The 26,643-nt window shown below is 46.3% G+C and overlaps 1 protein-coding gene across 4 annotated transcripts in view; it reads right to left on the bottom strand.

Moving 5' to 3' along the window:
• The window catches only part of IPMK (inositol polyphosphate multikinase), a 68,584-nt gene that overhangs the window by 28,660 nt on the left and 13,281 nt on the right, over positions 1–26,643 (bottom strand). For all 4 annotated transcript variants that reach the window (XM_075348719.1, XM_075348715.1, XM_075348716.1 and 1 more), the window contains 3 exons: positions 18,135–18,220; positions 8,244–8,340; positions 5,240–5,412 (listed from right to left, as the gene is read on the bottom strand). In XM_075348719.1, the coding sequence (XP_075204834.1) occupies positions 5,240–5,412; positions 8,244–8,340; positions 18,135–18,220 (356 nt within the window). The remainder of the gene's footprint in view (positions 1–5,239; positions 5,413–8,243; positions 8,341–18,134; positions 18,221–26,643) is intronic.

Here is a 26,643-nt window from a genome sequence, read left to right as displayed (position 1 = left end):
CAAAAGGTTATCCTTGTGCAATGTAATGACATCTTGCACAACTTTCACAGCACTATTGTGTAGGGCTGGCTGACGCGCTCATTTGAACAGCCAAGCTAGCCACGCTGTGGCATCTGATTCCACCCCCCTCCCATACACACTCATAGATTTGAATGGCAGAGTCAAATCTCAGCAATTGGCACTAGTTTTTTCCCCCCAGACAATTAGGAACAATGGGTTAGCGTGGGCTAAAATTTTGATTGTATCTTACTGCATTTTTATTTCCCGTGTAAGGCTATGTGCACACGCTGACGTTTTTCCACTTCTCAAAAACGCTGCCTTTTTGCTGCAAGTAACACAAAAACACAGAGGTAAAAAACACACCACGTTTTAGGCTGCATTTTGTTGCGTTTTTGATCACTGCGTTTTGCTGCATTTTTCCAATGCATTGCATGGGTGGAAAAAACAATAAAAAACGCAGAAGAATGACATGTCCATATTTTGATTTAGCTCAAAAACACACAAAAAAAAAAGTGCGGACAGCAAAAATCAAGCTGGGGAAGCAAAGTCATGCAGTTGAGCCCAAAAACGCACCCGAAAAACACGCAAAAACGCACCGTGCGCACATAGCCTTATGCATTTTCTTGTACAATTACAAAATGAAAAAGTTGTTTTTTTTTCTTAGCATAAAACAATGTTCCAATAAGCTTTTACATGACATATCTAGAAATTCGGAGATGGTAGTGGAAAATGAAGAATTGCTTGTCATGAAGTGGTAAAAAAGGTTGAGTAAAACCATTACTTTTGGATAAATCAGGGGTTATGCACTTACGGCTTTATATACAATTGCAGAAAACCAGGATGGATACCGGCTGCTTTCCCACTCCAGTGGCGTGCTGACAAAACATCAAGCGTAATCTGCACTGGGACAAATTCCCATTTGGCCGCCAGATTTCATTTTTACACATCATGGAATTAAAATCAACTTCAGCAGATAAGCACGGCCCGGACAACATGTGACTCATCCAGAGGATCTTGTGAAATATTCTCCAAGGAAAATTAGTTCCCCGCAGGCTTATTATGTTTGACTGCGTTCCAATACTCAAAATAGGATTTAGAACAGTAGGTGTAAGGGATTTGTGCAAGGAATAATGGGTAATGAGCTCCATTAGTGGTGTTTAGACCCAAATCACTGCCAGACAGGCAGAAACATGACTAGTTTACGCATTTACTCGCTCCATCGTTTAAAGTATACATAAAATAAGGTTAAAAAAAAATTATAATTGCCTTATTCTGTCTGTGACAACCGTCACATTGGCCGCTCGGCCCCGCCCCCCGCACGCATTGGCCGCTCGGCCACGCCCCCCGTACGCTGTGCACCTATACACCTCGCCCCCAAGAGGAGGTGGAGTAATGTTTTGGGCTGGAATCATGGGGAGAGAGATTGTCGGCCCCTGTAGGATCCCTGAAGGGGTAAAGGTGAACTCCATAATCTATGTGGAGTTTCTAAAACAGCACTTCCTGCCATGGTTCAGGAGGAAGAACCGTGCATTCCGCAGCAAGATCATTTTCATGCATGATAATGCACTGTCTCATGCTGCAAAAAACACATCTGTATCTCTGGCTGCTATGGGCATAAAAGAGGACAAACTTATGGTGTGACCACCATCTTCCCCTGACCTCAACCCCATTGAGAACCTCTGGAGCATCAAAAAAAAAAAAAAAAAAAAAAAAAAAAAAGTATGATGGCGGGAGGCAGTTCACATCTAAGCAACAGCTCTGGGAGGGTATTCTGTCCACATGCAAAACAATTGAAACACAAACTGACAAATTCAATAAACGAGAGAGTTCAGAAGCTTCTTTCAAACAAGGGGTCCTATGTGCAAATGTAACATCACCTAGAATTACGTTTTGACTTAAAAACTGTTTGATTTCATTTTGTAATAAGCTGATAATGCTTATAATTTCACGATTGACCATTTTGTTTTTCAAAATAATAATAAAAAAGGTTGAAAACTCTGCTGTGCATGATAATTTGGAACATGCATTTTAGGTGTTTATTATTTTTAAAAATTATACTGTTTTCATAGGCAGTTTGACTGGAAAATAACAATGACTGCAATTCAAAAAGTTAATTTAGGAAAATATGTAAAAATATTTTTTGCATAATAATTTGGAACACCGTGTATACTCCTCTCTCCATTATCCTCCTCTCTCCCCAGGACTACCACTCTCTCACCAGGACGACGACTCCTATTATACTCCTCCCCCCCAGGACTCCTCCTGTTATACTCCTCTCTCTCCACAGGACTACTACTCCAACACACACACACACACACAGCGCCCTACACAAACACTTGGCAACTTTAAAAGGTCTGCAGCCAAGTCTACGCAAACAACAAATTAAAGTGGATCTGCCAAATTTAAAAAAAAAAAAAAAAAAAAAAAGGCGTTATATGGCAACACCAGAGCTGCTCCCATCAGAGCTAGGCAGTGCTGATGACATTATGTTCTACCATCAGTCGTCAGGGACACCGCTGTATTCATGACACTTGCAGGATATAATTTTTTTCCTCTGGTGGATAATCCAGTAACAGAAAAGAGGAGTAGTGACTATCCTCTGACTTTCCATTCTGGCTAGCATTGAGGGGTCCCAAGTGCAAGAAGTCCATATGCCCTCTAGGGGTTTAAGATAACCAGATTAGTAGCCAACATACAACTAATGTGAATCACTAACTTTAAAGGGTTGACAACATTGGAGAATCCCTATTAGGACTTTTTCACACATCAGTGATTCTGGTACGTATGTGCTAGTTTTTATACGCACCAGAATCACTGACATACGCAGACCCATTAAAATCAATGGGTCTGTGCACATAGCAATGATTTTTCACTTACCGTGTCTCCGTGCGGCATACACATTGTCTTGCTAAATTCTACTAAAAAGGGGGCTGAAAGCCCGTACTTACGAAGCGCTCACTGATATCCTAATCAGGCACGAATACTAATATTCTTTATAGCAAGATACTATTTATTTTAATAGCACATGAATATATATAGTCAATGGTACATAGGCATAAGAACTATAGTCATAGAAACTTATACAATAACAGAAATATGCATCAACATTACCGTTATGTTGTAGCAATCCTTTCACATCGGAGGGAACTCGAGTTAATGATAAGGAATCAACATGGCATCTTGGCATGGCATCACAGGAACAGTGCGTACATACACTTCAATGTCCTGGAAGGTTTTTCCCTAACATTAAGCGAGTTCAGTGTATTATTTATAGGAAAACTTTGTAGGTTGGGTTTAAATGGTCACCAGCATATGACAGCTGAGTCATGTTCATGTAACTTGACCACAAGCTGCTGTGGGCACCAGTAGCTTCCTGCACATTTCCTGCACATTTAGCCAGTGGTCAACTGGCCGACCACAGTTGACCATTGTGTTAGTGAAATATTGCAATGAGCCGTAAATTTCATATGCAAGCTTCCTTAAACCTGTCTTTAAGCTAACCACAAGTTTCCGGCAAGTGGAACTGTAAATGTTACTTCCTTATTATCTAAAACTGCTTCAAGACATGTATTCTTTGGTCATCATGTTGGCCTTCCAAAGGACATCTCTTTGATACTGAATTATTGATAGGTCAAATAATATCTGGGATCACTCCTATCTTTTGATTATGATTCCTATCTATCACATTGGTATCACACACATGTGTCAGTGATTGCTGCACAGAGACATGTCACACGGACCACACTATGGTGTGATCCGTGAAACACGTACTAGAAAAACACAGACATTGAAAATAAAAGCTTTACTCACCCATCTCCAGCAACTGCTCTCTGCTTCTTCCTGGCCGGCTCATTACCGGCAAGCATATTCAGTTATACAACCAGTAGACCCGGAAGTAGCTGCAGAGGTGTGACACAGCGACTGGAGGCAACAGAACTGGAGAGTTCAGCACCACAGACAGCAGGAACTGGACAGGAGAGTTTATCTTCATGTGCAATCACGGATAACGGATCGCGGATTGCAAATGGACAACCCACGTATGCCGCCAATCACGGTACACATCAGTGAAAAACATCTTTTTCACTGACATGTGAAACAGGCCTTAGATGGAGGTGTCCATTGACAATAAGCTAATGATCAGTGAGCACTTCCATGCTTGGGTACTCAAAAGCAGTGCCATGATTGGATGAGTGCAACTCAAGCATCTGAGTATAATGGAAGTCAAGGGGGTTGGGGGGAATGGAGGGCCAGAATTTATCTGGAAGTTTTCGCAGAAAGATGCTCGAGTCTCCCATTATACTCAGTGCACAAGTTGTGTCCATCCGATCATCCCACTGCTCAGTATGAGCACCTGAGCATGGTAGTGCTCACTCATCACTACCGATCATGTTCCTTGCTGTACCCCCAGCCATCAGATATAATCTGTGTGGGAAATCAGACAGTAAGTTGTCAATTTTCCTGCAGTGCCCCCGCAGGAGGAAGTAAGTATTACACAGTTTATAATAAAACATAAAAAGGAACACTGATACAGGACCTCCAGAGATGGATGTTCCACGCTGACCAAGAGAGGAGGATGCTGAACTTAGGACCCCATTAATTCACTCTGAATTCCCATATAGGATATTTGCAAAAGGCTTTTCTGAAGTAGAGAGCGTCTTCAGATTAGCACACGCAATCCATTGTCCGATATACGGACATTTGGGAAAAATAAAGATATGGAAAACCATATTAAAACACAAATGTGATGCATGTCATTTACTCTACAAGCAAAATGCAAAGAGATTACAAGATATAAGTGCTGCACATGTATTCTTTGAGCATTATTTATTGTAGGCATAAAAACAAAAACAAAAAAAAAAAAAAACAAAAAAAAAAAAAAAAACACAATATAACAGGACGTTTAGCATTTAAGATCCGTTACATACTACATGGTTTGTATCTTTATACTTTGAGCATTCTTCATAGAGTTCATTGAACTGTACTGAGCCCAGCTGAACTCTCTATAAAAGCGGTAAGAGGCCAGAAGTGGCGGAAAATAGGACAGAAGCCAATGTGCGCCACAGCTGGACTCTAACAACCGCTTAACTCTTTCAAAACTGATGGTGACAAATGTCAAGTACAGGAATGGATCCAGAATGTGGGAAGGTTCTGTTACCAGATACAATATATTTATGGTCCTAAGGACAAGCATTGTCACAAGTTTTACTCTCGAACAAAAACACATAAAAGAAGCACTTACCCTCATGCCTAAAACCAAAAAGCCAATCTCTTCCATCAAAGGGTACTTGCTGATCTGCTGCTGGATCTTCTCAGCTGATGCGTGCGGATCATAACTCTTTTGGCCAATTTTTACATCCATGATACAAGGCTTGTTAAATTTTCGGGTTACATCTTCCAGTTTTAAATAAAGATCTAAGGAAACAAAATTAGTCATACTTTGTAAAGTCTGAACCACCTTTAGGCCTCATTCAGACATCTGTGTGTTGGATCAGATTTCAAATCAGTTTTTGGTTAGGTGTTCGCTTTTACCATCAGTGATGTTCAAGTATGGACAAAAAAAAAAAAAAAAAAAAAAAAAAAAAAACACCACACACCTCACACGAAATTGAATGAAGACCGCACGATAAAGCCACAGTCAGATGTCAGCATTTCATCAGCGTGTTTCACCAGATAGATTAAATTAATCAGTATGTTCATATTTATGGAGTACAGAGTGTCCTTGTGCTCTTGGGTGTAGACGATGGGATCCAAAAGATGCTATGTGACCCAATTTACACTGAAAGATCTTAAGATGGCTAAGCAAACACACAGTATAGATCAGGGGTGGGGAACCTCCGGCCCACTGGACGCATGAGGCCCATGAGGAAGTTTTGTGGCCCACGGGCAGATTCCTGGTACCGCAGTGCTCGGGCCAGCCATTGCATCTTGCCAGCCGCTGGTGCTTTAAATCCCCATGTCCGCTACAAGGAGTGACTCGCGTGAGTCTGGCATCACATCACCCAGCACGGCCGCACACTCTCCTGGCAGGAGGGGGTCAAGTGCATGTATTTCTATGCAGTTGCCCCCCTTAGTGATATCTGAGCCCCCCTCGTGCGGTCTGTTCCCCTCAGCTATATACAGTGTGGCCACCCATATCTCATCCACCGCCATTAACTTGAAAACGCGACAGCTATAGGCATAGAAGTGGTGTCTAGGTATAGTAAAGTAGCCATGCGCTACGTAATGAAACCACCTATAGCGCCACCTGCTGGAGAACAGAGTTAGCATTTTTATCTCAAAAACAGAACGAGAGAGAAAAAAAGTGAATTTTTTTTTTTTTTTACAAAAAAATAAATAAATTGTAGGGCATCATCAATTCAATACAAATCGACACCTTGCATACAGAAATGCTATGATAGGAAACCCATGACCGCACCCCCCACCCACCCCCGAAACATTGAACGCTGGTCATGCATATGGTGCTCATTTAACTTTGATGCTCAAAGTGGCCGCCGTCAGCTGCAATGCACCTCTGGACAGCATACTGTATCTTGCTGCACGTTGTGCAATATGGTATTTACACGTTTGCATATACATACGTTGTCGTAGGGCAGAAAGAAGTCCAATGGGGTCAGGTCAGGTGAGCGTGGAGGCCACTCCACGCAGCCACCATACCCAACGACTTGTAGGAAGGTCTTCATGAGGTACCGCTTCACGTCCGCAGCCTTGAGTTTTTGCGCATTCTAATTACAGCATTTCTGTATGCAAGGTGTCGATTCGTATTGAATTGATGATGCCCTATAACTTTGTAATTCACTTTTTTTCTCTATCTCGTTCAGTTTTCGAGATATAAATGCTGTTTTCCACCAGGTGGCGCAATAGGTGGTTTCATTGCGTAGCGCATGGCTACTTTACTATACCTAGACACTACTACTATGCCTATAGCTGCCACCGTTCTCAAGTTAATGGTGGTGGACAGGATATGGGTGGACACACTGTATATGACTCCTGTTAGGTGTATGCCCCCAGAGTCTTCTTTGCTATAGACATTACATGAGAGGCTGGGGGAATATACATGTCCCCAGCCCCTCATGTGATGCATGTGCCCTCAATGTCTCCTGTGATATATACAGCAGTCCTAACGTCTCCAATCTTATTATTACAAAGAGTTGACTGCGCTCCAGACAGACAAACCTGGAAAGGTAGTTGTGAAAAGCAACGTTACGTGATCAATATCCCTGAAAAGTAACCGCCGTACCAAAGAGAAGCAGCTCCAGCCACCACAGTAGGGGTGAGTTAATTGCTTGATCAAATATAGCTGGTTATTTTACACACTGATAATTTTGTGCGGCCCCCGAAGGTTGGTAGAAATTTACAAATAGCCCCCGGCAGTAAAAAAGAAAAAAAGAAAAAAAAAGAAGATTCCCCACCCCTGATATAGATAATTTCTCACCATTTCTGACACCGCTGCTTGCCGTCAACAAAACATTTTTATATATTCATTTTTTCTCTACATTCAGATGCTATATCCTTTAATGATCTCTACCTTGCAAAACTAAATAAATACTTATTACAAGGTATCAAGATCTAGCAGTCTTAAGTCCAAAGCAGGGAGATTTGTTCAGCTGCTGCGCTTTAGGCTGCTTTCACACATCCGTTTTTTCCTGTGCGGCACAATCCGCCGCTTTGCAGAAAAACCTGCAATTGTTTTTTTTTTTGCATAGACTTACATTACTGCCGTATTGTGTCGCATGGGCTTGTGTTCGGTCCGTTTTTTGCCGCATGCGGCAGCTTTAGCCGCATGGAACATTGCCTGGCACGTTTTTTGTCTGGCAAAAAAGCGTCCTGCGGCAAAAAACGCATCCGGCTTTTTCCACTGCGCATGCTCAGCCTGCCGCAAGCGGCAAGAAACGGACGGGCCGCATGTTAAACTTATGCAAAGGATGCGGTTTTGTCGCCGCATCCGTTGCATAGGGGTTAGAGCCGGATTGGCCGGCTCTGCTAAAACCGGAGGTGTGAAAGCAGCCTTACAGAAACAGAAGTGCCCATACTGATACATAGTAAAAATAGTACATAGTATGGAAGACACAGCAGAACAAGGTAGAGATGGTATTTTAATCTCTGGAATTAAACAAGAAAGATTCCATTGTCTGATAACAGGTCAACTGCAATGGGTGTCATACGGGGAACCGAGCATGAAGGTAGAGCTGTACAATTAAGCAATTAAAATAGATAGGCAAAAAAATAAAATACAAAATACATACCATTTGTAGATCCAGGCGGTGACCATGTGCCAAAATATTTCGGTAAAAATATTTTTAAGTCACGCAGCTTAGGATCAGTGCAGTCACTTGAGAAAACCTAAAAAGAAAAATAATATATATTTGGGTGTTTTGCTATAGCTTCTGGCAGTGAAGGCTCATCTGTGAAATGTTAAAGTGACTGATCTTTTACTTTTTATACCCCGGGGGAATAGAAACCATCAGACACAGTAGCTGTGAAGTCAACATTCTGTCTAATGATTCTGTAATGGAGCAAATGTGAAGTTCACTGGTTCAAATATCAGACTTTGCTGCCAATAGCCGGCGCTCAGACAAAATGAAATATCACAGAGAGCGAGCACGGATTAGGAGAACGCCTTGAATCAAAGAAAAACCTTCGGATCCAAAAGTCCGGCCAATATAAACAGCAAAACCATGAGCGAAAACAAAAACTGCACCCCGAACGAGGGAGCACATCACTGCAAATAGGACGGGCTCAGCTATCCCCACACTGTACCCCTCTCCGCCGTACAAACGTTGTGCGTGTGGATGACTCCTTTTACATGTGTGTCATCATCCCAGCAACAACAGAGGCTTCCCAGAGAAATTGGTCAATTCACGAGTATTTTACACTTATCCTAAGTCAACGCTGCCAGTCTTAGGGGTACTTTGCACGCTGCGACATCGCTAGCCGATTGTAGCGATGCTGAGCACGATAGTCCCCGCCCCCGTCGCACATGCGATATCTTGTGATAGCTGCCATAGCGAACATTATCGCTACGGCAGCTTCAGATGCATTTACCTGCCCTGCGACGTCGCTCTGGCCGGCGACCCACCTCCTTCCTAAGGGGGCGGGTCTTGTGGCGTCACACGGCAGGCGGACAATAGAAGCGGAGGGGCGGAGCTGAGCGGGACGTAAACATACCGCCCACCTCCTTCCTTCCTTCCTCATTGCAGGCGGGACAAAGGTAAGATGTTCCTCGCTCCTGCGGCTTCATACACAGCGATGTGTGCTGCCGCAGGAACGAGGAACAACATCGTACCTGTCGCTGCAGCGAAATTATGAAAATGACAAAACACTACACAGATCACTGATTTTCTACGCTTTTGCGATAGTTTATCGGTGTATCTAGGCTTTACACGTTGCGACGTCGTTACTGGCGCCGGATGTGCGTCACTTTCGATTTGATTTCGATTTACCCCGACGATATCGCAGTAGCGATGTCACAACGTGCAAAGTACCCCTTAGGCCAACATGGTGCCTTTTAGAATTTAGTAGCATTGCAAACAGGATATTTTAACAAAGACAAAATAATATGTTTCAACAGCTTCAAAAACATCAAAACAGAGCTGCGCCAAAAAAAAAAAAAAGAAATCCTGTAGTCAGAGCTTGCAGTCATACCCCCATGTGTCTTAAAGAATTCACCGTATTTTTTGTTTTATAAGACACATCGGATTATAAAACGCACCCCAAATTTGGAGATAAAAAAAAAAAAAAAAAAAAAAAAAAAAAAAAAGGGGGGGGTCCGTCTTATACTCTGGTGTCTTACCAGAGAAGGGCGGCAGAGGCCAGAGGCTGTGCAGGCAGCAGCAGGTGGTCAGTGGTGGCACCGTAGTTCGCACAGCCACCCGGCCACACAGTGGCAGCCAGAAGGCCACCTGCCCACCCACCCGCACGGAGAGGCACATTGCCGGCCGCCCGCACGCAAAGCGGCACAGACAGCCCCCCGTCAATTGACTTCCCAGTAAGCTATAGTCGGAATTTAAGACACACCCCTCATTTTCTTATAATCCATACAATACGGTATATCAGAAAGCAAAGAAGGGAATTTTGTTTACTTACCGTAAATTCCTTTTCTTCTAGCTCCAATTGGGAGACCCAGACAATTGGGTGTATAGGCTATGCCTCCGGAGGCCGCACAAAGTATTACACTTAAAAGTGTTAAGCCCCTCCCCTTCTGCCTATACACCCCCCGTGCTCCCACGGGCTCCTCAGTTTTGGTGCAAAAGCAAGAAGGAGGAAAAAGAATTATAAACTGGTTTAAAGTAACTTCAATCCGAAGGAATATCGGAGAACTGAAACCATTCAACATGAACAACATGTGTACACAAAAAAACAGGGGCGGGCGCTGGGTCTCCCAATTGGAGCTAGAAGAAAAGGAATTTACGGTAAGTAAACAAAATTCCCTTCTTCTTTGTCGCTCCATTGGGAGACCCAGACAATTGGGACGTCCAAAAGCAGTCCCTGGGTGGGTAAAATAATACCTCGTAAGAGAGCCGTAAAACGGCCTCTTCCTACAGGTGGGCAACCGCCGCCTGAAGGACTCGTCTACCTAGGCTGGCATCCGCCGAAGCATAGGTATGCACCTGATAGTGTTTCGTGAAAGTGTGCAGGCTCGACCAGGTAGCCGCCTGACACACCTGCTGAGCCGTAGCCTGGTGCCTCAAAGCCCAGGACGCGCCCACGGCTCTGGTAGAATGGGCCTTCAGCCCTGAGGGAACCGGAAGCCCAGCCGAACGGTAGGCTTCGAGAATTGGCTCCTTGATCCACCGAGCCAAGGTTGATTTGGAAGCCTGTGACCCTTTACGCTGGCCAGCGACAAGGACAAACAGTGCATCCGAGCGGCGCAGGGGCGCCGTACGAGAAATGTAGAGTCTGAGTGCTCTCACCAGATCTAACAAGTGCAAATCCTTTTCACATTGGTGAACTGGATGAAGACAAAAAGAAGGTAAGGAGATATCCTGATTGAGATGAAAGGGGGATACCACCTTAGGGAGAAATTCCGGAACCGGACGCAGAACCACCTTGTCCTGGTGAAAAACCAGGAAAGGGGCTTTGCATGACAGCGCTGCTAGCTCAGACAGACACTCTCCGAAGTGAAGTGACTGCTACTAGAAAAACCACTTTCTGCGAAAGGCGTGAGAGAGAAATATCTCTCATTGGCTCGAATGGTGGTTTCTGAAGAACCAGCAGCACCCTGTTCAGATCCCAGGGTTCTAACGGCCGCTTGTAAGGAGGAACGATGTGACAAACCCCCTGCAGGAACGTGCGTACCTGTGGAAGTCTGGCTAGGCGCTTCTGGAAAAACACAGAGAGCGCTGAGACTTGTCCCTTAAGGGAGCCGAGCGACAAACCCTTTTCCAGTCCAGATTGAAGGAAGGACAGAAAAGTGGGCAAGGCAAAAGGCCAGGGAGAAAAACCCTGAGCAGAGCACCACGACAGGAAAATTTTCCACGTCCTGTGGTAGATCTTGGCGGACGTTGGTTTCCTAGTCTGTCTCATAGTGGCAATGACCTCGTGAGATAACCCTGAAGACGCTAGGATCCAGGACTCAATGGCCACACAGTCAGGTTGAGGGCCGCAGAATTCAGATGGAAAAACGGCCCTTGAGATAGCAAGTCTGGTCGGTCTGGTAGTGCCCACGGTTGGCCGACCGTGAGATGCCACAGATCCGGGTACCACGACCGCCTCGGCCAGTCTGGAGCGACGAGGATGACGCGGCGGCAGTCGGCCCTGATCTTGCGTAACACTCTGGGCAACAGTGCCAGCGGAGGAAACACATAAGGGAGCTGAAACTGCGACCAATCCTGAACTAAGGCGTCTGCCGCCAGAGCTCTGGGATCTTGAGACCGTGCCATGAACGTCGGTACCTTGTTGTTGTGCCGGGACGCCATGAGGTCGACGTCCGGCACCCCCCAGCGGCAACAGATCTCCTGAAACACGTCCGGGTGAAGGGACCATTCCCCTGCGTCCATGCCCTGGCGACTGAGATAATCTGCTTCCCAGTTTTCCACGCCTGGAATGTGAACTGCAGAGATGGTGGAGGCCGTGGCTTCCACCCACATCAAAATCCGCCGGACTTCCTGGAAGGCTTGCCGACTGCGTGTGCCGCCTTGGTGGTTGATGTATGCCACCGCTGTGGAATTGTCCGACTGAATTCTGATCTGCTTGCCTTCCAGCCACTGCTGGAACGCTTTCAGGGCAAGATACACTGCCCGTATTTCCAGAACATTGATCTGAAGCGAGGACTCTTGCTGGGTCCACGTACCCTGAGCCCTGTGGTGGAGAAAAAACGCTCCCCACCCTGACAGACTCGCGTCCGTCGTGACCACCTCCCAGGATGGGGGTAGGAAAGATTTCCCCTTCGATAATGAAGTGGGAAGAAGCCACCACCGAAGGGAAGCTTTGGTCGCCTGAGAGAGGGAGACGTTCCTGTCGAGGGACGTCGGCTTCCTGTCCCATTTGCGTAGGATGTCCCATTGAAGAGGACGCAGGTGAAACTGCGCGAAAGGAACTGCCTCCATTGCTGCCACCATCTTCCCCAGGAAGTGCATGAGGCGCCTCAAGGGGTGTGACTGGCCTTGAAGGAGAGATTGTACCCCTGTCTGTAGTGACCGCTGCTTGATCAGTGGAAGCTTCACTATCGCTGAGAGGGTATGAAACTCCATGCCAAGGTATGTGAGCGATTGGGCCGGTGTCAGATTTGACTTTGGAAAATTGATGATCCACCCGAAACTCTGGAGAGTCTCCAGGGTAGCGTCGAGGCTGTGTTGGCATGCCTCTTGAGAGGGTGCCTTGATCAGGAGATCGTCCAAGTAAGGGATCACCGAGTGACCCTGAGAGTGGAGGACCGCTACTACAGTAGCCATAACCTTGGTGAAAACCCGTGGGGCTGTTGCCAGGCCGAACGGCAGTGCCACGAACTGCAGGTGTTCGTTTTCTATGGCGAAGCGCAAGAAGCGCTGGTGCTCTGGAGCAATCGGTACGTGGAGATAAGCATCTTTGATATCGATCGATGCAAGGAAATCTCCTTGGGACATTGAGGCGATGACGGAGCGGAGGGATTCCATCCGGAACCGCCTGGTCGTTACGTGTTTGTTGAGAAGTTTCGGGTCCAGGACAGGACGGAAAGACCAGTCCTTCTTTGGGACCACAAACAAGTTGGAGTAAAAACCGTGGCCCTGTTGCTGAAGAGGAACAGGGACCACCACTCCTTCTGCCTTCAGAGTGCCCAGCGCCTGCAGAAGAGCCTCGGCTCGCTCGGGAGGCGGGGATGACCTGAAGAATCGAGTCGGGGGACGAGAGGTGAACTCTATCTTGTAACCGTGAGACAGAATGTCTCTCACCCAACGGTCTTTTACCCGTGGCAGCCAGGCGTCGCAAAAGCGGGAGAGCCTGCCACCGACCGAAGATGCGGAGTGAGGAGGCCGAAAGTCATGAGGAAGCCGCTTTGGTAGCGGCACCTCCGGTGGCCTTTTTAGGACGTGACTTAGACCGCCATGCGTCAGAGTTCCTTTGATCTTTCTGAGGCCTTTTGGACGAGGAGAACTGGGACCTGCCCGCGCCCCGAAAGGACCGAAACCTCGACTGCCCCTTCCTCTGTTGGGGTATGTTCGGTTTGGGCTGGGGTAAGGATGTATCCTTTCCCTTGGATTGTTTGATGATTTCATCCAAACACTCGCCAAACAATCGGTCGCCAGAAATTGGCAAACTGGTTAAGCGCTTTTTGGAAACAGAATCTGCCTTCCATTCCCGTAGCCACAAGGCCCTGCGGAGTACCACCGAATTGGCGGCTGCAACCGCCGTACGGCTCGCAGAGTCCAGGACAGCATTAATAGCGTAAGACGCAAATGCCGACGTCTGAGTGGTTATGGACGTCACCTGTGGCGCGGACGTGCGTGTGGCTGCGTCAATTTGCGCTTGACCTGCTGAGATAGCTTGTAGCGCCCATACGGCTGCGAACGCTGGGGCAAAAGAAGCGCCGATAGCTTCATAGATGGAACTCTGGTTGAAATCCATCTGCCTGTCAGTGGCATCTTTGAGTGAAGCCCCATCTTCCACTGCAAGTATGGATCTAGCTGCCAGTCTGGAGATTGGAGGATCCACTTTGGGACACTGAGCCCAACTTTTGACCACGTCAGGGGGAAAAGGATAACGTGTATCCTTAAGGCGCTTAGAAAAACGCTTATCTGGACAAGCATGGTGATTCTGGACTGCCTCTCTGAAATCAGAGTGGTCCAGAAACATACTCGGTGTACGCTTGGGAAACCTGAAACGGAATTTCTCCTGCTGAGAAGCTGACTCCTCCACCGGAGGAGCTGAAGGAGAAATATCCAACATACGATTGATGGACGCAATAAGGTCGTTGACTATGGCGTCCCCGTCCGGAGTATCAAGATTGAGAGCGGCCTCAGGATCAGAATCCTGATCAGCTGTCTCCGCATCATCAACCAGAGATTCCCCCCTCTGAGACCCTGCACAATATGATGATGTCGAGGGAAAATCTAAGCGAGCTCGCTTAGTCGGTCTGGGGCTGGGGTCTGTGTCAGAACCCTCAGCCTGGGATCCATGAGATACCCCGGGAGGACATTGTTGGTCCAGCTGAGGTGGGCCAGGGAACAAAGATTCAACAGAGTCCCTGTGCTGAGATACCGGCCTGGACTGCAAGGCTTCTAGTATCTTAGCCATAGTCTCAGAGAGTTTTGCAAACTCCGTCCCCGTCACCTGAACAGTGTTAGCAGGTGGCTCCCCCTGGGCCCCTCTTAGCAGAGGCTCCGGCTGAGTAAGTGCCACAGGGGCCGAACAGTGCACACAATGAGGGTCAGTGGAACCTGCCGGTAGCGGGGTCGTACATGCGGCGCAGGCAACATAATAAGCCTGTGTTTTGGCACCCCTGCCTTTCGTGGGCGCCATGCTATTATCTTCCCTGAGTAACACAATAGGGTATATAGCCAGAAATCAACTGTGCACCATACAGTGTAAAACATATATACCATAAACATATAATGTTACACTACTGCACAATGGGGCTAGCACCACAGGTGCTGCTTACCACCCGCCTAAAGCGGTTGTGAGGCCACCAGAGTCCCTGCCTGGGTCTCCCAGACTTTGTCCCCCTCTGCAGCGTCCGAGGAGCTGACAGGAATGGCTGCCGGCGTCCTGAGGAGAGGAGGGAGCCGTGGGCGTGACCCAGAAAGAGCGGGAACTGGTGCCCGCACTGTGCACAGTGAGAGGGGTGGAGTATGCAAAGCATGCTCCAGCCCTCAGTGCTGCTCGTTCTGTGCAGCGTCCCGCCCTTCCCCTGCCTGTCAGGGCTGTGGGCGGGAGGAAAGGAAACTAGGCCGCAAAAAGCCGGGGACTCTAGTAATAAACGCGGCCGCCGTAAAAGCGCGGCCGGCGTGAAAGTCCCCGGCGCACTACAAGTCCCAGCCGCGCCGCAGTGTTTCCATGGCCACGGCGGTCAGTGCGGCAGTCCCTATACATAAACACACTCAGCAACGCTGAGTGTGTAATGGCACATATTAACGCGGTCAGCGCCGTGGTCCCCGGTGCACTAGCACACCCAGCAAAGCTGGAGTGTTGCTGTGCGCTGTCCCCACAGGGATACAGAGTACCTCCAAGTAGCAGGGCCATGTCCCTGAACGATACCCGGCTCCTATCCAGCAGGCTCCACAGGAGTTGTGGATGAAGCACGGTCTCAGTGCCTGGAGACCGATAGGATCCCACTTCACCCAGAGCCCTGAGGGGGATGGGGAAGGAAAACAGCATGTGGGCTCCAGCCTCCGTACACGCAATGGATACCTCAACCTTACAACACCACCGACAAGAGTGGGGTGAGAAGGGAGCATGCTGGGGGCTCTATATGGGCCCACTTTTCTTCCATCCGACATGGTCAGCAGCTGCTGCTGACCAATCTGTGGAGCTGTGCGTGCGTGTCTGACCTTCGCACAAAGCAAAAAACTGAGGAGCCCGTGGGAGCACGGGGGGTGTATAGGCAGAAGGGGAGGGGCTTAACACTTTTGTGTAATACTTTGTGCGGCCTCCGGAGGCATAGCCTATACACCCAATTGTCTGGGTCTCCCAATGGAGCGACAAAGAAAAGGAGAATAACTGCACCACTGGCGGCATGTCAGAGATGCCTACAGTGTCTCAAATCAGCCTCCCTGTCCTTCCACCCTCTGTCTGTCACTACAGGGGGGGGGGGGGGGGGGGGGGAAGGACAGGTTCGGAGACAGGGGCGGAAATAACTATCAAATCACTACCCACCTCTTAGATATTCTGCAGCTGCTATCAAATAACAGTGCATTTCACTAACTTTAGTTGCCTGTATATCAAAGTATACATCCGATCTCACAACTAAAAAGTATGTATAGAATCAGCATGATCGTGCTGTACTGGCACTGGCTTTAGTTTATATAGGAAAATCCTGGTGGTTGGTCCTCTCTTTCCTTATTTGAAGGAAATATTTCTATTTGTTCACTGACTTTTTTCTGGATCTTTTTGAAATCGAAACCTTGACTGATTTGATACCCTCAGTCTGTACATATACATATACATATACATATATATTTAATTTGATCCACTATTGCCATCCCTGACACGCTACCACTGGTGCAGTTATTCTCCCTTCTGCTTTCTGATATAAATTCTCTAAGGCTAGGTTCACATTTCCATTGTTTTAAATCCGTCAGCAACGGATCAGTTGTTTTTTAGATTTCAACTGACGCAACAGATGTGTTTTTTACAGGATTCCTTTCACAGGAATCCTGTGCAAAAACTGATCCGTCAAAAAAACGGATGCACAGCGGATGTAACGGACGCGACGGATCAGTCTTTTCACAGGATTCCTGTCATAATCCGTTTGTGTTTGGGACAGTGGGTGTGCCAAACATGCTGGGCATGCTCAGTAGAGCATGACGGAATCCAGCGCTGGATTCCGTCGTAAGACGGATTACGACGGAATCCAGCGCCATAGACATCCATTACAAGCTTGACGGACAGCGACGGATTCCTGCGCAGCGCGTTAATTTTGACGGCCAGAAAAACGTTACATTCTGCGTTGCTCCCGCCCGGCGGTCAGTCGAAAAACAACTGACCGTGACGCAGCTGAGGCAACGCAAGGTCATCAGTCGCAATCCGCCACTAATACAAGTCTATGGGACACAACGGAATCCGCTAAACGGATTGAGTTTACCATAGCCGCGGATTGTGACTGATACATTTTAACGGAAGTGTGAACCTAGCCTAAGACGCATGGGAGTAGGACTACAATTTCTGACTACAGGATTTGTCTTTTCACCATGGATGCAGCTCTGTTTTGATGTTTTTGAAGCTGTTGAAACAAATCATTTTGCCTTTATTAAAATATCCTATCTGCAATGTTACTAGATTGTAAAAAGGCACCATGTTTACTTAATCTGATGTATACTTTGAATTATAGGCAAGCAAAGTTTGTGAAATGCACTGTTATTTGATTGACAGCAGCTACAGAATATCTAATAGGTAGGTTGGGGTTTGCTAGTTATTCCCACCTCTGTCTGCCTGTCCTTCCTCCCCCTGTAATAACATATTGGGGGGAGGGAGGCAGGCAAACAGGGGTGGGAATAACTAGCAAAACCTTCCCCACCTATTAGATATTCTGTTGCACCTCTCATCAAATAACAGTGCATTTCACAAAAACTTTACTTGCCTGAATATTAGAAAGTATACATCTGATCTCACAACTAAAGGTATGTTTAGAATCCACATCCTAGCGCCAATATAGCACCGGCTTTAGTTTATATTAGGAAATTCCTGGTGGTTGGTCCTCTGTAAGCACTTATAAAATCCCCTTAGGCCCTTCACCTAGCATTCCTCTACTTCATGCTTTATAGGACATACTCTACCTTCTGAGGAACCTGGCATCTTATGGAGTCGGGTAACAATCTAATACTGCAAGGCTGGGACCCATCCCTAGGGATCAGCTGTAATTGTGGCAGAATATTTCCCTCAGAGGAGAAACTAATTAATTGTTACATACACAACACAGATGGTGGCCCAACTATCAAAAAGGGCAATTGACCAAACAACAGTTGTAAAACTTAGCGAGGGAAAACAAACACGCCACAATGTACCATGTTATAGAAGTCCAGTTCTCTTGGTCCACGTGGTGGTGGCTGTAGTTGCTTTAATACCGTCCCATCAGGATGCTGCAGTATGCCTAAAAGGAATAGAACATGGTAAGAATTTGACTAGCTTCATCAAATCAGATGTAAAATACATGGTATCCTTCTACACTTAAGGGTAACTAAACATCAGAAAACAGTATTTTACATGTTGTTCTTTTAATTGCAAGCGGATTGGTGCAGTCTGTGTCCCCAGACACACACCACCACCCCGCCTCCCCCCCCCCCACCCACACACACACACACACACACACACACACACCAATTGTTATAGTGTACAGATTAGGAGACAGGAGTGTATCCGTACTTTAGTAGTCCCAAATATTTCTCGAGAGCCATTTAGCTCCCGCCACTCAATAGTGACACCCAGAACCACCCATTACCAGTATAAAGATAGTCAGCGCTTTTACACAGAAATCAGCACACCGAGGCAGTATGCAAGATCCAGGGGTTCCCACTTCCATTCAGATCTGCTGGACTGTGTGGGACTACTCACATGTCTACCTGGTGACCAGCTCTTCATAGCCGTTTTCTAGACCTGGTGCAAATATACCTGGATGGCAGACATTCATGAGCCACACATCATGGGCCCGCAAGCCACATGTTGGGGACAGCTTGTGTACATGCTCAGGTGGAAGTGGGCTCTTGTCTCCTTTTCATTATAGAACCAACTCAGTCAGTCATAAAGAGAATAAATGGAGCAGTAATAGCGTGTTTAAAAAGGGAATAAGTCACCAATTTCCCCCATATAAAGTACGGCCAGCACTTGTAAGCACTCAAAACAGCATTCTAGAATGAGATATTATAAAAATGTTATATTCACTTACGGGGGAGTGGGGGGGGGGGGGGGAATTCAGTCCAATGGGAGTCTCTGGTGTTGATCCTGCGCCTCGTCTTATGTTCCACTGCCATCGGCAGGGAACTGAGAAGTACACCTGCACAGGAGCGTGATGGAGGACAAGGGAAGGGGGGGGGGGGGGGGGAGAAATCATAAGAGGATGTGCCGGATCAAGGCCGGAGACTGCCATCGGACTGGATTCCCCCCTGTGAGTATAATGCTCGGACAGGCTCCACTTGTTTACAGAGTAAACAGAAGTCAATGGGGAACCTGAACATTTTTTTTTTTTTTTCCTCCAGAATATCTTCCAGAAAAATGCCCAAGTTCCCCATTGACTTTTGTTATACTCTAAATGAGTGGAGCTCATCCAAGTGTCTGACATTTCATTACGAGTACAGAACACAGCAGAGCTCGCACATCACTAGAGATGTTAGGGCACCAATCCGATCAGTTGCTCTTGGTGGAAGAAAGCCTAGCTCCTGGCAGCCTCACCTGCCAGCTAAAAAAGGGGTCTGGCAATGACTGGGACCAAGATGTAGAGAGCAGCCTAGTATATCTCTCAGCGGTGGCTCCCGACTCCAGGACTGTATCAGCCATTGGAGGGGGTTGTTGAGCAATTGTAATACAATAGTTATTAGTCCATCAAGTTCAGATGTTCTCAAACTAGGAACAAGTCAGTGGTCAGCACAAAGAAAAAAAAAACAACAAAGTTAAATATAGGTATGTTAAAGTATAATATATACTTTATATATGACCAGAAGTGCTGGGACTTCTGATCATGCATACTGCCCGGCGTCTGATGAGGCAATGTACACAAGTACGTGTGTCACCACTGGTGATTATGCTGGGCAGTGAATAGCATGTACACAGGGGCGTGCCAATGAATAGCATGTACACAGGGGCGTGCCAACATGCTAAGAGGGCAGAATAAGCGCAGGAACTAACGTCCTTGTGACTAGTCCCTGCGCTCATTAGCATATCATAAAGGATCTTTAGAAATACTTTTTTCTAAGACCTAAGCCACACTGCATGAAAAACATTGCATTCCACTCGGACCAATATTAGCCTATGTGTCAGCACACGAGCAATTATTTTCTCGGCCCCAATCGGACCAAGAAGACAATCGCAGCATGCTGCGATTGTAATGCGAGACTCTCGCACCCATTTAAGTCTATGGGGCGAGAGGAGGAGGAAAGGAAAAAAAAAAAAAAAAAAAAACAACAACAAACACAACACGCACTGCCCTCGCAGTACATCGGTGTACCGCGAGTGCAGGGCAAGAATGCCAATAACCGGCTACGGAGGAGAGGGCGATAAATCCCTCCCTCCCCTCCTCAGAGCCGACCCTCCCCTCCTCCGCACCGGCCCGTCCCCTGCAGCTAAGGTCCAATCGCATGATTGGACCTCAGTCACAGTGGCACTCGCATGACACATGTCTCCTGCTGTGCTGCCAGCGTAAGCCGAGTGTCATGCGAGGATCGCATTAGTCCCCGTGTCCGGCCTAAAGATCCCTTTATCTATGCTAGTGTATACAGGGACAGTTAGGCAGGGATTAGCAACAGGCACCCAGAACGGCTTGTGGTTCTGGTGCATATTGCACCTGACAGGTTCCCTTTAAGCTTTAACCGGCTGCACTATTATGAACTTTGTAACTCCGGCGATTCACCTTCCCCGTTGCTCCTGAGACTTTGTGCCCATCCCTAGACTGCTAAACCAACCGGGTGAATAACTGCACATCCCATGCCCGACACTCACGGAGCATCGGTGCTTCACATCAGAATAGAACTCTTGAATATCTGATTCCAGGAGGTCCCAGAAATTAAAGATAGTAGGACTGTTGTAGAAAACTATTTAAAGCTGCAGAGTGTGAGAGCCTCAAGTAAAATGCTAGTACAAATATGCCATTATCAGGCATTTAATCAGAGCTCACGCCAGACTAAAAGGAATTTTACTGCACTTTTCCTCCAGTTCTTACATGTCTCGCACTTCTTTGGAAGGATCATGTCGCCATACATCCCACCTCCTGCCTGCTCATGTCACAGACCATGCCCGCAACACTCAGAAGTCAATAGCTTTAGAATAAGTTTTATTATGTCCATGTGGCAACTGGTTAGTTGGAATCATGGAAAGTTTTAAATGGGATCTGAAAAGAAAAAAAAAAAGTTTCTTCCTCTGCCCATTTTGAGTAATTTTTATTTGGATTTTTTGTTCCAAAAGCTGTGGACAGATGTTACTCTGTTTACATATACCATACTCGCATGGAGTGGCTGCAGCAGCTGAGGCCATGTCTCTGGTGGCAGGTTTATACTAACACACAGCGGATACCCTGTGCAACGAGCGGGATCAGGGCTAGATCCAATTCCAGAGACTGACTTCTATATGTTGCAGTCAGCTGCGACATCTAAGAAGTTTGTAAGAAGATAGACAATCCATCAAGGCCAGATGCAATGGGAGGTTTCACCCTGAGCCCAACAATGAACAGAGGAGACTCCACAGAAGTGGTGCAGTGCATTTACACAAAGGCATGTAGAAGTTAGGCCGGCTTCACATCAGCGGCATTCTGCCGCAATACCAGATCCGTCAGGAATGCGGTACAGTTCAATACAGTTAAATGGAATTGCAGCAAGATAAGGTCACATGTGAACTGTACCGCATTCCTGACGGATCCGGTATTGCGGCAGAATACCGCTGACGTGCACGCAGCCTCTAGTCCTCAGTTACTGGAGGCAAGAATCCGTGGGGGGGAGGGGGGGCCTTAGGTTCATGACCATCCTCTTGAAAGAGGAGAATAAATTAGAACAGGCGATGACTAAAACATTCTCAATACCTCAATTACCGTATTTTTCGGATTATAAGACGCACTGTTCCTCCCAAAAATTTGGTAGGAAAATGAGGGGTGCGTCTTAAAAATCAGAATATAGCTTTACCTGGGGTCCTGTATGTGCGGCGATCGGGCGGCAGCCGGGTGCCTGTGCCTGCGGGTGGCAGCCGGCACCGCCAGGCACCCGGCTGCCGCCCTCACACAGGCAAACGGTTGCTGCCCGTAAGCAGGCACAGGCACCCGGCTGCCATCCACACGCAAGCACAGGTACCCGGCCGCTTGCACGCAGGGTGTGCAGGCCGCCTGCTGTCTGCCACTCTGTGCATGCGGGCGGCTGTGCACCAGGTTACCTAGTTTGTCCGCGGTCCCAGTTTCAAACGATGGCACAGGGAGCAGGCGCAGATCGAGCCCTTGGATGAGAGCTCCATCTGCGCATGTGCCATCATTTGAACTGGGACCGGACACTGGGACACTTACCACACCGGCCTGCTGCATGATTCACCCGCCGCGGCTCTTGCCACCACGGACCCTGCCGCCACTGACTCGCCGCTCCTGCCAGCACAACCTCTGCCTCCTGTGACCCAGCTTCACCACCACTACTGCCCCCCTCCGGTAAGACAACACCAGAGTATAAAACAGACCCAATTATGTCTAAATTTGGGGTGCGTCTTATAATCCGGTGCGTCTTAACTTATCGTATTTTTCGCTTTATAAGTATAAATCAGACCCTGACGTTAGTAGACGGGAGAGTATATTACAAACACTGGTTGAAAGGTATCAAGGATATCTTAAATAAAGAAAACACCTTTAATGTGCGAGCAGCCTTACCCAGAAACATTACATTATAAATATATCTTAAATGCTACATTATGAAGGGAAAAAAAAAAAAAAAATGTGTATATGTAAAAAGTGTGATATTACTACATTTGTAACAACTTGTACTATAAAATCATGATACTCCTTATCCTGAAAGTGCAATAGTAGAAGAAATATACACAAGTGCTTCTCAAATTAGAATATCAAAAAGTTAATTTCAGTAATTCAATACAAAAAGTGAAAACACATTAAATAGATCCCTCTGTGTGTAATGATTCTATTTCAAGTGTTTATTTCTGTAAATGTTGATGATTATGGCTTACAGCCAATGAAAACCCAAAAGTCATTATCTCAGAAAATTAGATTATATAAGACCAACGGAAAAATTATTTAACTCAAATGTTCGCGCCTACTAAAAAGTGTGTACAGTAAATGCCTTAACCCCTTCACGACCGGACGATTTTTCGCTTTCGGGGGTTTTTTGTTTTCGCCATTCTTTTTCTGAGAGATGCAACTTTTTTATTTTTCAGTCAAGATGGTCAGGTGAGGGCTCATTTTTTGCGGAATGAGCTGTACTTTTAAAATGAAACCATAAACCGTACTGGAAAACGGCAAAAAAATTCCAAATGCAGAAAAATTGCAAAAAAAGAGCGATCGCACTATTGTTTTTGAGATATTTTATTCACTGTGTTCACTATATGGTAAAACTGATGTGTGGGTGTGATGCCTCAGGTCAGCGCGAGTTCGTAGACACCAAACAAGTATAGGTTTACTTTTATATGAAGGGAAAAAAAAAAAAAAAAACGGAAGTTTGTCCGGAAAAAGTGGCGCACGTTTTACGCCATATTCTGTGACCCGCAGTGTTCTCATTTTTCGGGATCTATGGCTCAGTGATGGCTTATTTTTTGCGTCTCGAGCTGACGTTTTTAACGGTACCATTTTTTGCGCAGATGCTATGTTTTGATCGCCTCTTATTGCATTTTGCGCAAAAGTTGTGGCGACAAAAAAAAAAAAAAAAAAAAAAATACAACTTTGTTTTGGCGTTTGGAATTTTTTTTGCCACTACGCCGTATACTGATTAGATGAATTTATTTTATATTTTGATCGGGCGTTTCTGAACGCGGCGATACCAAATGTGTGTATATTTTTTATTTTTTTAACCCTTTAATTTTCAATGGGGCGAATGGGGAGTGATTTGAACTTAGGTTTTGTTTTTTTTTAATTTTTCTAAAAACTTTTTTTTTGCTTTACTAGTCCCCCTAGGGGGCTATAGAGATCAGCAATCCGATCGCTCTGCACTATCTGCTGATCACAGCTACATAGCTGTAAACAGCAGATACGCTCACTTTTATTTTCACTGTGCCGCGGGCACAGCGAAAGTGAAAGCAATTCATGTGTAGTACAGGAGTCATCACATGACCCTGTGCTACCATGACAACTACCCGAAGTCACGTGATCGCGTCACGTGACTTCCGGTATCGGGCGGTAAGTAAACGTTTACTGCGATCGCGCTTATAATGGCGCTGTCACATATTGACAGCGCCATTTAAGGGGTTAAACGGCACGAGCAGATAACGATTCTGCTCGTGCCTAGCAGGCACACATCTCAGCTGTGAAAATCAGCTGAGATGTGTGCCGATCGCAGCATGCTGCCGGCAGCAGACCGCGGGCAGTAACGTTATGACCACTAGGACGTAATTTTATGGCCCGCGGTCCTTAAGGGGTTAATACTTGGGCTCCTTTTGCATGAATTACTGCATCAGTGCGGCGTGGCATGGAGGCGATCAGCCTGTGGCACTGCTGAGGTGTTATGGAAGCCCAGGTTGCTTTGATAGCAGCCTTTAGCTCGTCTGCATTGTTGGGTCTGGTGTCTCATCTTCCTCTTAATATACCATAGATTCTCTATTGGGTTTAGGTCAGGCGAATTTGCTGGGCAATCAAGCACAGTGATACTGTGATTATTAAACCAGGTAAATGGTACTTTTTGCGGTGTGGACATGTGCCAAGTTGCTGGAAAATGAAATATCCATCTCCAAAAAGCTTGTCAGCAGAAGGAAGCATGAAGTGCTCTAAAATTGCCTGGTAGACGGCTGCGATGACTTTGGTCTTGATAAAGCACAGAGGACCTACACCAGCAGATTACATGGCTCCCTCAACCATCACCGATTGTGGAAACGTCACACTAGACCTCAAGCAGCTTGGATTGTGGCCTCCACTCTTCCTCCAGACTCTGGGACCGTGATTTCCAAATGAAATGCAAAAATTACTTTCATCTGAAAACAAAACCCACTGAGCAACAGTCCAGTTCTTTTTCTCCTTGGCCCAGGTAAAACGCTTCTGGCGTTGTCTATTGGTCATAAGTGGCTTGACACAAGGAATGCGACAGTTGTAGTCCATGTCCTGGATACGTCTGTGTGTGGTGGATCTTGAAGCACTGACTCCAGCAGCAGTCCACTCCTTGTGAATCTCCCCCAAATATTTGAATAGCCTTTTCTTAATCCTATCAATGCTGCGTTTATCCCGGTTGCTTGTGCACCTTTTTCTACCACACTTTTTCCTTCCTCTCAACTTTCCATTAATATGATTGGATACAGCACTCTGAACAGTCAGCTTCTCTAGCAATGACCTTTTGTGGCTTATCCTCCTTGTGGACTATGTCAATGACTGCTTTCTGGACATCTGTCAAGTCAGCAGTCTTCTCCATGATTGTGTAGCCTACTGAAACAGACTAAGGGGCCATTTTAAACACTTAGGAAGCCTTTGCAGGAGTTTTGTTGCATTCTACTTTGCTGAGATAATGACTTTTGGGTTTTCATTGGCTGTAAGCCATAATCAACGTTAACAGAAATAAAACACTTGAAATAGATCAGTTTGTAATGATTATATAATATATGCACCGAATTACTAAATTTACTTTTTGATGATATTCTAGGTTTATTGAGATGCACTTGTAACACACACACACACACACACACACACCCAAGTTAGGGAAATAAAATCCCAATTGGAGGTGTAAAACACAAAACACACCCCATTTCCCTCACTGTTTAAAAACGTTACCCCACAGAAAGAATCAGCTGTGATCCAGTGTTCTAATGTCTGTATTCTCCTTTACATCCTCCCCTGCCCAGGAGATGTGGTATGATCAGACCATGTTCCTGTATGGTCAGACACTGCCATTGCACAGTCACTCAGGTTTTATGTTTTCTTGCTTTGTTTTAACATCCAGTCAAATTTAACATTTTATATGTGTATTGAGTGAGGCCGCAGCCATCTAGCTGGATTCTGTCTGAGATTTTATAATATAATATATCTATTGCATACACACAGCTACGTGACTGCCGTTCACAGCTCTGACACTGGTGAATCTTAAGTGCAAGGACTCATCTGCAGTCACACGCAGTGAGTACAGACTTACGGATTTATACTTTGCTCATGTGACAACCGCATTAAAGAAGTCATCATCAATTGTGCCACTAAATGCATCTATACTCCTATATTAATATAAGTCTTTTATCATGCAGATAGCATCACTTTGTGTCTGACAGCTGCTGCTCTGATATTTACATCCATCTCTTCTCCCCAGGGTTATTGTATGCTAATAGTAAAACGTCCATCATGCATTGCAGTAGCCTGTGAGCCAACACTTAGCACACCCCATCCATTCTACACCCTGGACTGCTGAAGATATTGGTAGACCAGTATCTGAACAGCCCAGGGAAGGTACAAGTCCATCTGGCAACTGACACATGGCTATTAAAGACCTGCCACTGTTATGCAAATGTTGGCGCTTTTCAGCTGTCCTTGTCAGTAACTGACCTAAATCATTTGCTTTTGAAATGCATATCATAGCACTTCACTAGCAAAGGTGTCAGCCCCTGCTGTTATTGCCTCACACAAGCTGAGCTGACAGCTTCATTCAGCAGATGGACAGTGTCTTCAGGAGGGATGCTCAGACAGCTGTCATTCACTCCTTATCCACA

The sequence above is a fragment of the Anomaloglossus baeobatrachus genome, chromosome 5 (assembly GCF_048569485.1).
Source record: "Anomaloglossus baeobatrachus isolate aAnoBae1 chromosome 5, aAnoBae1.hap1, whole genome shotgun sequence".
NCBI lineage: Eukaryota > Metazoa > Chordata > Amphibia > Anura > Aromobatidae > Anomaloglossus > Anomaloglossus baeobatrachus.
This window is presented reverse-complemented; position numbering and strand designations above follow the sequence as displayed.